Below are 14,780 nucleotides of genomic sequence, written 5' to 3'. Positions count from 1 at the left end.
TAAACACGGTACAACGCCATAATTTTTCCAATTATTGTTGCTATAGTAAAACTTGGAAAACTTCTGATAACATTATACAGTATTTTATTAACTGTAGCAGCAGGCATTATTACATTTTAATGCCATTTTCCAATTAATTAAAAGGGAAATGTAAATAAAAATATATCCGTTAACTGAAATGAAAATAAAAACAGTATATTTTAAATTGTAAAGGTTTACAACCAACTTCATTAAATATAAAGAAAACTAAATCATCTTAAATATTTAAATTATAACTGTTAATTCTGACAGCTATAAAATATTAAATTCTAAAACTAAAATAATATAATATAGAACAATTAAGTGAGCTAGTCTAATTGCAAAGTTACTGATATCCTTACAGTAATTCCAGTCATATTTAATGAGTAGTATTATGAGAGTTTTATCATTGCAAAATTACCAAAATTATCCATGTTGATGTGCCTGCATTTCTGGTCTGGGCTGTGTGTTTGAGCCCAGCGGCATCGCTGATGGGAGTCCCAGCAGGAATGCAGAGAGAGTGATGGGGAGAGGGAAGCCTTCTCTATATCAGCTGGTGGCCATAACTGTAGGAGAGAACCCTTCTGCTGAGCTGTTTCTGTGTGTGTGTGTGTGTGTGTGTGTGTCTCTGTGTGTGTCTCTGTGTGTGTGTGTGTGTGTGTGTGTGTGTGTGTGTCAGACCAGGGCAGAGAATGATGGATCACCCATGCCACTACAGAGCAGCACTCCTGCATGCACACACTCGCATACAGACACACTTTTATGTGAATGTTGTACTCAAAGTCAACAGCTATTCTTACACACATACAAGGCTTTTATAGGGTTTTATTTCTATTGAGGCTGTTCAGTGTAGAGATGGCAGGAAGACAGCAGCTTTACCAGAGTGTGACAACACAGATGAACTCAAAGTCATCTTACAATAAATCTCACTGAGACGGTGCAGTAATACGAAATATTAGTTAAATGGCAAATGTTTTATTATCCTCATTTTTTTTTTTTAAACTACTGATTATTTTGAATAGATTTCACATCCTGTCATTACAATGTTTTATTTTATTTTAATTTATTTATTTATTTGGGGAGGGGGGATTATTAATTATTTGGAATAAATATAATAAATACAATAAAACCAGTAATATTGTGAAATATTATTACAATTTAAAGTAACTTTTCTATATGAGCATATTTTAAAATGGACTATGCTGATTTGCTGCTCAAGAGATATTTATTTTTTATTCTGAAATGAACACTTTTATTTAGCAAGGTCCCATTAAATTGATCAAAAGTGACAGTTAAGACATTTATGATTTTAAACACATTTTTCTGTTTCAAATAAATGTGGTTCTTTGTAACTTTCAATTCGTCAAAGTATCAGGGGAAAAAAAATGGAAAACTGTTTCCACAAACATATTAAGCAGTTTTGGTGAGCATAAGAGACTTCTTTAAATAATAAAATTAATAATAATAATTAATTATTCTTAACTTTTGACCAGTAGTGTAATATTTATTCATACATATTTAAATAAAATATAATTTTAAAAAATAAATCTGATTTGATTTTCATTCATTTAATCCTGGAAATAAAACAACTTTATAGTATTGTGAGAAATTGAAAGCAAACAATAAAGTTATGTAAAAAAATCTTCATGTAACACTTGCAATTCATTTGTCAACTCCTTTGTACAAAAGGTAAAATTCCAATCACATTCCTATAATGATATTGTGACGTATAACATATGTATTGTGATAACCTTTGTGAGATCGAACCCTAATGTTGACATTAAAGCAATTAAAACATTTCTGGAGCTTCACACATCTGGTAAGTATTGTATAAAAAAAAATTAATATACAAAATTGGCACTGTATTTACCACTCTGATATAAATCACAGAAAAATCGATATCAATCACCCACTAAAATAGAATAGTTGTGTCTTCATTTATGATGTGAATGTCTAATTCTTGTTTAAGAGCATAATTACCATGAACATGAAACAAGTCCCCTGAGGTTTTCCACTTGTTTAACTAATTTAAACACTGCTTAAATAATATTTACAGAAAGCAGAAATCAATGTGCCTCAGTAACAACATTAAAACTTTTATCACTAATATTTTTAGAAACCCCAGTGTGATATTATTGTCCTTCCAACCTGCTCAAAAATAAAGCATAAAAAGTGTGTCTTTATAGCACTTGGTAAAGCGTGATGTTTGTGTATTTGGCACTAGCGGTTCAGAGGCTGTTGCAGTGGGAGTGGTTTGTTCCTGAGGGAAATCAGCAGCAGCACACACAAGTCTGAAGATTATTATTAGTGCCGAGTTTTAAAGCAGCGAGCTGTCTAATAAAAATAAGAAAAAACAGTGGAGTGAGTCGCTGAGGAACAGCGTCAAGGCTGGTGTAGCAGACTCAGTGGTGAGTTAGTACTTAAATAGTCTGCCGCTGGGAGTTTGAGAGTGTACGGATGAAAACAACCACCTAAAACAGAGGACTGACTCACAGAGTTATACAAATCCACAACTATTAGATGAACCAAAAATATAGGCGTTTGCCTATTAGACAAGGCAGACAAACTTGCATTCCAAAAGAAAATTTTGTCATCTCCACCCTGCAGCCAATGAACAGCAGGACGCCGTATGAGGTCTGACTCCTGCTGTTTTCAAACACACACTGATCAGTTGTGTGCAACTTGCTACAGCCAATCAGACAGAGCCTTTAAAATGAACAGGTAATCTGCAGATATTTTGCCATATTGTTGTCTATCCAAGACACAAACACACAAAGAGCAATAATTAAGTCACATATTTTTAAGCCAATAATTAAGTATTTTAGTTGAAACCTGCTGAAATATTTTTCTTCTTTCTTTACATTTTCCTTTTTTTGTTAGTGCACCAACAAAACTTTTTTTTTTTTCTCTCTTTCTTTCTTTTCTTATTTTAGTTGAGCACTTTACTCATTCTTACAGCCTGCAAGTTTGCTCTCAGGTCTAATATAAGTTTGCTCAACGTGTTCATATTCAGTTTTCACTACAACAGAAATTCAAGGATTTCTGAGCCATTTTTTTTTTTTTTTTTTTAGCTTAGTCTCATCAAATTGTCAATTTAAATTCGGATTGTACTATATTCAGACTGCACTGAGTTCAGGTTTGACATCAATGGTCACGAAACATACAGGAAGCAATGATATTTGTTGGAATTTGTGCAAGAATTGCTGAAATGCAAAATTAATAATTTCACCACATTAATTTTGAGAATTAATATGCCAAAAGCAAAGATTTAGGGAATAATTAAAATGTCCATGTTTTTTTCACACATATAGCTAGATAGCTTTAGAAAATTTAGAATACAATTCATAAATTTATGACAAGTACTATCAGCGCTTGATCTCCCTATTCACTTTTGAAAAACAACATCTTCCGAATGCAGAATGTATTTTATTATATTATGGTTAATCCATAATTAAATTTTTAACAGTATTTCAAGTGTAATTTATGAGATTTGTTGAATTTTGAATCAAATTTTTCTTTGTAAAAGACAAAAAGTTGATTTCAAAGTGAAGGATTCTTTAGTTTGAATATACAATAGAACCAAAAACCAAAACCAAAGAACCAAAAATTATATAACATCCTAGTTAATAATTCACTATACTTTATTTTTGACAAAACATCCCATTGTTCCGGTAGTGACAGCACATTTTTGGTAGTGACACTTATGCTTTGGTAGTAACCACATCACATTACAGAATTTCATATACTAAAACACTACTCAAGCATACTAAAGTACAAAAAATTACATAACTCTACTACAGTTTAGTTTATTTCCCCAAAATATAAGGATCATGTGTTCCCTTTTATCACTACCGAAACACTATGTTTACATGCTCAATTTCTGTTTCAATCGGACTGAATTCAATCCGATTGATGAACCTGAATGTAGTGTTTACATGAACGATAAATAAAGTGATCGGGTTGATGTGCGCATTTATGTCACAAGCTTCAAATCGGAATTGATTTTTTTTTTTTTTTACATGCGCACACTGCACAGTTCTCACAGTTTGCACATAATAACCGCTCTCCTACACGGTTTCTTTATTTGTTTTTAACAGCAGAATTAATACAGTATATGTCAATTTCTGGATAACTTAATTCTGGATAAAACTGCCCATCCCTGCGCCCAAAACGGGTTGCCTGAGGATGAGAATCCGAAACAAGGACTACGTCATTCTGACAGGAATCTCAGAACAGCCTGATTTGAATAAGGCGATTTTAAAATAGGGATTTTCAAAAAAAAACACTGGGTGGATTTTTATCATTATAGGATGGATGTGTACACACACATATAATATTTAATATGCCCATTTCTACAGAACACTACCAAATATTACATAGAATCAACTGACCCAAAAGTGACATAATTTGGCAGCAGTAATTAACAGCTCATGGCAGCAACTCCACTCTTACACAGGTATAAAAGACTAGATGCTATCAGAGACAATGAGTAAATGAGACGTTCCCATTCATGGACAAAGGGGTAGTGACCCGCGGAGGGAAGCGCACACACTTCATCTTCCTCCAGGAGAAAAGAAAAATGGAGTGTGAAATTGGAGGGGAGTGTCTGGGTCCACCCAAGATGTTATATATATATATATATATATATATATATATATATATATATATATATATATATATATATATATATATATATATATATATATATATATATATATATATATATATATATATATATATATATATATATATATATACACATATACATATACATATATATATATATATATATATATATATATACATATACATATATATACATATATATACAAACCCGATTCCAAAAAAGTTGGGACAATGTACAAATTGTGAATAAAAACAGAATGCAATGATGTGGAAGTTTCAAATTTCAATATATACAGAATACAACATAGATGACATATCAAATGTTTAAACTGAGAAAATGTATCATTTTAAGGGAAAAAGAAGTTTATTTTAAATTTCATGGCATCAACACATCTCAAAAAATTTGGGACAAGGCCATGTTTACCACTGTGTGGCATCCCCTCTTCTTTTTATAACAGTCTGCAAACGTCTGGGGACTGAGGAGACAAGTTGCTCAAGTTTAGGAATAGGAATGTTGTCCCATTCTTGTCTAATACAGGCTTCTAGTTGCTCAACTGTCTTAGGTCTTCTTTGTCGCATCTTCCTCTTTATGATGCGCCAAATGTTTTCTATGGGTGAAAGATCTGGACTGCAGGCTGGCCATTTCAGTACCCGGATCCTCCTCCTACGCAGCCATGATGTTGTAATTGATGCAGTATGTGGTCTGGCATGGTCATGTTGGAAAATGCAAGGTCTTCCCTGAAAGAGACAACGTCTGGATGGGAGCATATGTTGTTCTAGAACTTGGATATACCTTTCAGCATTGATGGTGCCTTTCCAGATGTGTAAGCTGCCCATGCCACACGCACTCATGCAACCCCATACCATCAGAGATGCAGGCTTCTGAACTGAGCGCTGATAACAACTTGGGTTGTCCTTGTCCTCTTTAGTCCGGATGACATGGCGTCCCAATTTTAAAAAAGAACTTCAAATTTTGATTCGTCTGACCACAGAACAGTTTTCCACTTTGCCACAGTCCATTTTAAATAAGCCTTGGCCCAGAGAAAACGCCTGCGCTTCTGGATCATGTTTAGATATGGCTTCTTTTTTGACCTATAGAGTTTTAGCCGGCAACGGCGAATGGCACGGTGGATTGTGTTCACCGACAATGTTTTCTGGAAGTATTCCTGAGCCCATGTTGTGATTTCCATTACAGTAGCATTCCTGTATGTGATGCGGTGCCGTCTAAGGGCCCGAAGATCAGGGGTATCCAGTATGGTTTTCCGGCCTTGACCCTTACGCACAGAGATTGTTCCAGATTCTCTGAATCTTTGGATGATATTATGCACTGTAGATGATGATAACTTCAAACTCTTTGCAATTTTTCTCTGAGAAACTCCTTTCTGATATTGCTCCACTATTTTTCGCCGCAGCATTGGGGGAATTGGTGATCCTCTTGCCATCTTGACTTCTGAGAGACACTGCCACTCTGAGAGGCTTTTTTTATACCCAATCATGTTGCCAATTGACCTAATAAGTTGCAAATTGGTCCTCCAGCTGTTCCTTATATGTACATTTAACTTTTCCGGCCTCTTATTGCTACCTGTCCCAACTTTTTTGGAATGTGTAGCTCTCATGAAATCCAAAATGAGCCAATATTTGGCATGACATTTCAAAATGTCTCACTTTGAACATTTGATATGTTATCTATATTCTATTGTGAATAAAATATCCGTTTATGAGATTTGTAAATTATTGCATTCCTTTTTATTCGTAATTTGTACAGTGTCCCAACTTTTTTGGAATCGGGTTTGTATATATATATATATATATATATGTGTTTGAGCATGTGTGTGTTGGGCTACAGGACCAAAAAAGCAAGAAGTGTTTGTCATCAAACAAAGCCAACATAAATCTCAAACAGCGTCGAGAGGATACAAGCAAGGACTTTTTTTGAACACGCATGCCAGATGAAGGGCGAATCTAAAGTGGGTCAGTGTGTCTTAGATGTTGTAGATCAATAGCTGTGTGTGTATCACCCAGAAACCTTGTATTCCTCATAATGCCATTTTCAGCTACTAGGATCCTCATTATAACACAAAAGAAAGGCTCATGCAGCGCTGAATATAACACTTTTGCTTCAGCAAGTTCACATCTCACCTTTGTAATTTGATAAGTCTTCTCAAAAACAGGCTATATTTATCATCGCTTCTGGAGTGGCACGATCTTTGAAGATTATTTGTGGTTATGCATTGCACATCCTATAAAGGCTTACAGAAGCATAATGGCTTTAAAAAAAGGAAATGGGATGGAAAGCATGGTTGTTACTCACTAATAGAGCACTTCGTTGGCTTCATGTCTTTCGTAGCGGACGGTTTCACACATTATCCTGAAAAAAAGAGGACAAGAGAGAAAGAGAACCATAAATCAGTGACATATTCAAACGTAATGGTTCCTAAAGAAGCAATGAACTTCATATTTTCGTCTGCGTTTATGAAATATCGTGTTGTGAAACCAAAATTTATTTCAGGACCAAAAGTCTTGTGGGTATTCAGGTCTGGTTAGCATTGTGCTCCAAAAGAAAAACTATACAGGCTGCCTGTTGTTAAGAACAGCAAGGACAAAACCAAACTCTTGTTTGTGCATGACATATTTCAGTGTTGGTTTACGCCAGAAGTGCTGTTTAAGCAAACTCTGATGTATCGCCACAGAACAAAACATTCCAAAGGACAAAAACATTCTTCAAAAGACATTCCTTAAAGTTCAGCTCGGTTGGGGGGGTAGAAAGTCAACCAAGTCCATCTGACACATTCCTGAAGATGTGTACGGACTGAAGGGGTGTTGGGTGAAGGGGTCAGGTAGGATTTGGAATGTCCTAGAACACTGTGGTCAAGTAGCAAAGTACCCCCCCCCCCCCCCGTTCCAAACCCATAAGGCCTTCATTCATCTTCAGAACAGAAATTAAGATATTTTTGATGAAATCAGAGATCTTTCTGGCCCTGCATAGACAACAACACAACTGACATGTTCAAGGCACAAAAAGGTAGCAAGGACATTGTTAAAATAGTCCATGTGACATCAGTGGTTCAACCGTAATGTTATGAAGCTACGAGAATACTTTGTGCACAAAGAAAACTAAAATGATGAGTTTAATCAACAATTTCTTCTCTTCTGTCAGTCTTCCACTCGCCACGATGCATGCGTGTGATGCTGCTGTCGCAGGAGCCGGGGTTCTGACATAGAAGAGAAGAAATTGTTGAATAAAATCTTTATTCTATTTTCTTTGCACACAAAAAGTATTCTTGTAGCTTCATAAAATTATGCTTGAAGTTGAACCACTGATGTCACATGGACTATTTAACAATGTCCTTACTACCTTTCTGAGCCTTGAACGTGGTAGTTGCATTGCTGTCTATGCAGGGTCAGAAAGCTCTTGGATTTCATCAGAAATATCTAATCTGAAGATGAACAAAGGTCTTTTGGGTTTGGAACGACATGAGGGCGAGTACTTAACAGAATTTTCATTTTTGGGTAAAATATCCCTTTAACTTGCAAAACAAAACACAAAACAAAACAAAAATTAGACATAGAACTGATAAAATATTGACACTAGTGGATAACACAACTAAAAATATAAATATATTATAATCTGACTTTGTTCAACAAAATAAAATAAAAAACTATATAAATTAATAATAAATTTACACTAGAGAAAAACATAACTAAAAATAGCACTCCAAAACTGATATTAAAAAAGTAAAAATAATTGTTCAAATTATAATACAAAAAACATATTTACTAGTTTTGTAATAAAATGAAATAAAATGAATCAATCCAAACACAGCACTACTGTCTTTCATGCATCTGTATGCATAACCCACCATCCATCACCTGCTTGACCTCAAAAACATTTGTGCATTTTTTCCATCCATTTATCAAATCCTTCCTTCAGTTTTACCTCAGCTGGTGTTCCCGAAGATTGGACAGCGCCTCCATTCCATGCAAGTAGGAATAAACGATCTCCAGGTCCTGCAGGTAAGAAGAGAAAGAAAGAGAAAAGATCAAAGTCTATTCAGCTGAAAAAAAATAAATGACAAACATTCTGGTTGACCGGTACCTTTATTTGTGATTAAAGCAATTAAAAGTTACATCTGACCTTACAATACTTTTCTCGTGGATCCATTACTATTGCCCATTTCAAACCAGTTTTTAATATTTAATATCATTTATAGAAGTACATTGCAAACAGGTTTGGCAAGACACTACTAAACAAATAGTCTCAGGTCCGTAAACAGGTCCTTTCACCACAGAGAGCGTCTTGCTTGTGCTATAAGTGGTTCTTCAGACAAACTCATCACAGCGTCCATGCATCTGAGGCTAAGCACACAGCAGGCCCTGTCCCTTTCCACACGCACAAAATCACTGATGCCAGAACTGGGCCGCCTTTGTGCTCACAAAGGCATGCTGGGATAGTGATGAGGACAAAAGAGGTTCTGTGCTCGCACACAGACGCACTTGATTATAAACTGAGAGACCCTGTGTGACAAGGAACACAAATGCAAACACACAGCTCGCCAAACATTTGCCTTCTGATATAGTACAAGTAAACATCTGCCTCCTTGTTTTTCTATTAAGACTACAGGTTTACTTGATAAATAAGATTTGAAATGAGTCTCAGGTGAGACTGGACCAGAACAGAATAGGTAGTATTTTCAGTCATTTGTCAGTAAAAATGTTGAGATGCAGATCCAGACCAGATGAAAGGGAAGTATTGACTCTAAGGTAAAACAACAAAGCATCTTAAATGCTGTCTTGTAGGCTATATGTTTTTAAGAGGGCAAGTGACCCTAAATTTACACTTATACAAAGGTTACAAAGGGCAAGGTCACATGGACAAACTGTACTTGAATCTAACGGTGACCTCCATCTTTTGCAGTGTCAAAAGAGGGAGAATAGAAAATTGCTTAAATGATGTTTTGTCACCCCCTGCGGTTAAAAAACGGTACACTGCATAAAGCGTTGGTGGAAATTATGAAAAAAAAGAATAATAAATAAATAATTATAATATAATAATAAATAATAATTGTTATTTAACAATATAAAAACTAAAAATCAAATAAACCAAATAAAATGAATATGTGATTGAACAAAAAATAAACCAAAGAAAAAAAAACAAAATGGAACCAAAAATAAATAATAATAGAAAAAAAAAAAATGGGTAGTGAAAAGAAGGGGTTACACATTTTTTGGTTATTCCAATTGTCAAATATTTTTGTGTATAAAAAATTATAATTTTTTTATTTTAAAGAATTATAAGACTAAATTAAATTAAGAATATAAAAGACATGCCAAAATGTAATTTTTCCATCTACTCATTTAGACATTTTATTACTAAATGAGTGCACGGAAGAGAAAATGAATTTTTTTGAAATATTCAAGTATTTTTGTGTATAAATACAATACTTTTCTTATATTATTATAGTAGTATAATGCTACTAAAAAAAAGTTATCTTATTTAATCTATATAATCATGTCTTCTGGGTGGTTTCTAGGGTGTCCTGAGCCTCACTGCTTAGAAACGCAATAGCACATTTCACTTCAACAAAGCTAAATCATTTCAGGCATCATTCATATCTGTAGCTCGAATGGTGTGGCAAATTTTACGTTAACTTTAATGCTTAATGGTTTGTCCAAATACATAACACTAAATATGAGCACCAGTAACAGTGATGCTTGCTTTAGCCAGCACAAAAAGAACAATAAGACTGTGACAATGACAAAGGACCTTCTGGCTGAGGTGCACTACACAAATCCTCCACTAGATATCAGGCTGGTGTAAGATTTCACGGATTCGTGTCCAGCTCTTTCTGCTCCTCTTAAAGCCTCTACTGGCTGGAATGAAACGCTACTAGAACACCGTGGCTTTCTTTTTTCCCCCCTCAAATATTGCTAAATTCAACATGGAAAGAATGTGCAGAACCCCACTTCTTCAGTCCCAGTGTCCCCATGAGGAGTTTACACTCCTTTATTTTCTCTCTCTGCCAGGAGTTCATAATGAGACCACTACAAGTTTGCTCTAAATGCACAATGAGAAGGAAGTGTTTTGAATTAATATACTTATGCGTGAGAAGAGGATTGTGACAAAGTCCTTCTTTTATTTTTCTTCAGTTGTACCTGTGGTAAAATCTTAATTAATGTTGAAATTAATGGTTAAGTTTATTCAAAAACTGAATGAATGACAAACATACCATAAGTGAGCATTTACTTTCTCTTTTGTGCTCTGTTTGACTGACATGAAATATTTTACATTGTTTCTGTCGACTAAAACTATTAAAAACATTTTTGCTAATTGAAATACATCTGTACTGTATTAAAATGAAGGAATTTTCCACTTGATTATTTATTTTTATTATTATTTTTAACAGTGCAGAGCTTTAAAGTAAATTAATAAATTAATTAAAAACTGAAAAAAGTGCAAGTTCTAAAATTACTAAAAAATAAAAATAGATAAATATAAATATTAAACAAAAACGTATAACAAAACTACTCAAATTTAAACTAAAATTCCAAAACATTGATTATTAATTATATAATATTATATAAATAACACTAAAATAACATTTTATAATGATATTTAAGACTAGCATTATTCAGCAATAGCAACATGCAACAAAATCGCGGCATTATTTGAAAAAAAAAAAAACCGTAAAAAGTCAAAGTGCTTGTGGTTATTGATTATACATTAACTGTTTTTGGTTCCATCAGATATAACAGTTATGCCTTTTATAGCATACTATTAAAAAAAATCAATATTGGCATGGGGAAAAAAAATAAAACAAAAAATCAAGAGCATCAATTTTACTATTGCCATAATAACAAAACGGTCTTGATGCTGGGTCTGAATCATTCACACATCGTGGGCTCTGTTTACACACACAAAGCACAAGGGTGATCTGAGAATCTGGAGGAATTGCCACTACAACAACCACCACCACTTTTTTTCTTCTTTTTTCCCAAAAGGCTGAGCCTCTGGCACAATTTTCCAACAGATGCCAGGTTCAGAGTTAAACGCCACAAGGTTTTTGCACACAGTTTGTCCTCTCTTTCAGCATTGTGACTACTTCCTCCCAGAGTGCTTTGTGACAAAGGGACCATTGTATTTTGTGATTGGTCAAACACAATATGTGAAGCCCAGGGCACTCAGCCCTCGATGGTTACGCAACTCTCGTGGGAGTCAGCAGGGTGCTGTGGTAACAAGCTGAGAGACAAATACCGCTGAGACCAGGTAGAGAAGCAGTGATGAAACCGGTGAGTTATGCAAACAACAGCAGCCTTGACTCAAACCTTCACAAAACTCAATGAACAAAGCCATGAGACTGTACTTACTTCATGTGTTCTGCACACACCACAAAACAAGCTCAGATATAACGCAGCAAATATGAGCAGAAGACCTTGGAAATGACAAGAGAGACCCTATCTTTTCCAAATCGGTTTCCAACCATGACAAGCAACAGGACACTCAGTCTGGACAAATATAACCAGTTCAAAATAATGCTCAATATAATTCTGAATTAATAATCAAATATGTTCTGACTGATTGTTTTTGTGTCTATGTATTTTTACTTCAATGTGGAGAGACTATGATGCAATGATTATGACTATGATATGTTTCTAAACATATTAGACATAGTGGTCAAGGAATAGTTTGCCTAAAGAAGTAATATTGTTCATTATTTACACCCACACACACATATACATATACATAGTGTTGGGTGTAATGCATTACTAAGTAATTACTGTAATTTAATTATTTTCCCTCAAAAAAGTAATGTAAGGGATTACTCTTGATTTTTCTGTAATTTAATTACAGTTACTTCTGATGTAACTGCATTAAATACTGTATAGACTATGGGGAATTATATATATATATATATATATATATATATATGCATACACACACATACATACATACATACATATGCACACACATATGAACACTAAAATGTAACATCTAATGTCTAATTGTCCATTTAAATACTTTGGTTTAAGAATAATTTATGCAGTTTTATATTATGTGTGAAAGAGTTAAGAGCAATTTTATTGTTTTAACTGGTCGAGGCTGATATTGGAATTAGAAAGTAATTAGTAATAAGTAATGCAATACTTTTAGAGACAGTAATTAATACAGTAATCTAATTAGACTGTTGGAGATGCATTTAGTAGCTAGTAATTAATTACTTTTTTAGAGTAACTTAGCCTACAATGACAACATTTAAAATAAATATTTTTTTATATTAATGCTAAGCTATACTGTATAGATTCAGAAGAATAAAATATAAAATATTTTAATAATAATATAATATTTTAATAATATATTAATATAATATATAACATGTATATAACAAATAAAATATCAAATACATTTGTATTTTACTGCATTGTATTATAGTAAAAATATAATACTAGTAGATATAGTAAGATATAATATTATATAACTTCAGAAGAATGTCAGATTGAAAGGTTTTTGTTTTTGTGTTCCACAGAAAAAAGTCTGGAACCACATGAATAAATAATGACGTCAATGACAATTGATAGCAATGATAATTAAATAATTTCCATTTTTGGGTGAACTACTCCTTTAATGTTGCATGAGAAAATAAGGAGATCAGCAAAAGCACCTCAAAGCAGCCAATAATATAAGCAACTCCCTGTAAAAATATCATGCTTTTATTTTATCACGGTAATATTTTCCATCTGATGCCACTGTGCAGTGCGAGCACACTGCAGATGTTTGAACACATATTCTGTCATAGCATGTATGCTGGCTGTCCAAGACAGAGACTGCAGAAATAAAGTGTTTTGCTGCTTTTGCTACTTAAAATGCCTCTTCTCAGCTTTGTATCCCAACATTTTGAATGCAACCCATTACGATGCATCTTGAATGGGTCAAGAGGCTCTTCGCATTCCACTCAAGGTATCGCTGTGACCATGGCAACCGGCAGATAGGTAATCAAGATGGTGCCAATGATGGCAGCTATTGTGCGTTGCTCTTCAGTGTTTGTACTGTTTTTGTTTGTTTTTCCTGTTTTTCAAATCCGATCAGTTTTACCAGGGATGACCTGCTGAACATTCAGCAGAACACAACACAAAATCTTTTACCGGATTTTGATTTTTCAGACATTTTGCTGGACATTGTAGTTGGCGGAGCCGTAGCAAGTCGGCGCACTCGTGAAGCTTCGTCAGCGTGGATTTCGAACGGCGTTGCCTAGCATCCATCTGGCGAATCTCCGCTCTCTACCCAACAAAATGGACGAACTCCTTCTGCTCTCCCGGACAAACAAGGATTTTTCTAACTCTGCTGCTCTGTGTTTCACGGAAACCTGGCTAAATGGCGACATACCGGACAGCGCGATTCATCTGCCTAATTACCAGCTGATCAGAGCAGATAGGGACACAGAATCAACGGGGAAATCGCGCGGCGGTAGGACGTGCTTTTACATCAATGAGAGGTTGTGTATAGATGTAACTGTGTTAAAGAAGATGTGCTGTTCAGATCTAGAAACGCTCTTCATTAACTGCAAGCCGTTCTATTCACCGCGGGAGTTCTGCTCGTTCATTCTCGTGAGTGTTTACATTCCACCGCAAGCGCACGTGAGCACAGCTTTACAGAAACTCGCTGATCTGATCACAGAGAGTGAGCAAAAACACCCGGACTCTGTTTTAATCATCCTCGGGGACTTTAATAAAGCATATCTCTCCCGTGAACTGCCAAAATACAGACAGCACATCACATGTCCCACCAGAGACAGTAATATATTGGATCACTGTTACACAACAATAAAGGACGCATATCACTCTGTTCCACGAGCAGCTTTAGCAGTTTTGCTCTTCTTCCTCTACACCAACGACTGCACCTCTAAAGACTCCTCTGTCAAGCTCCTGAAGTTTGCAGACGACACCACACTGATCGACCTCATCCAGGACGGTGACGAGTCTGCTTACAGACAGGAGGTTAAGGAGCTGGCTGTCAGGTGCAGTCTTAACAACCTGGAGCTTAACACGCTCAAAACTGTGGAGATGATAGTGGACTTCAGGAGGAACCCCCCTGCTCTCTCCCCACTCACCATCATGAACAGCACTGTGACTGCAGTGGAGTC

The 14,780-nt window shown here is 35.0% G+C and overlaps 1 protein-coding gene across 1 annotated transcript in view; it reads right to left on the bottom strand.

Annotated features, from left to right (window-relative positions):
* Positions 1-14,780, bottom strand: part of LOC306883734 (rap guanine nucleotide exchange factor 2-like) — a 120,335-nt gene that overhangs the window by 80,958 nt on the left and 24,597 nt on the right. Inside the window, exons 2-3 of the mRNA XM_079439165.1 lie at positions 8,582-8,652; positions 6,956-7,012 (exon numbers count right to left, since the gene is read on the bottom strand). Of these exons, the coding sequence (XP_079295291.1) occupies positions 6,956-7,012; positions 8,582-8,652 (128 nt within the window). The remainder of the gene's footprint in view (positions 1-6,955; positions 7,013-8,581; positions 8,653-14,780) is intronic.

This window comes from Barbus barbus, assembly GCF_936440315.1.
Source record: "Barbus barbus genome assembly, chromosome: 17".
NCBI classification, from domain to species: Eukaryota; Metazoa; Chordata; class Actinopteri; order Cypriniformes; family Cyprinidae; genus Barbus; species Barbus barbus.
Note: the sequence above shows the minus strand (reverse complement) of the source record. Positions and strands in the feature narration are given on the sequence as shown.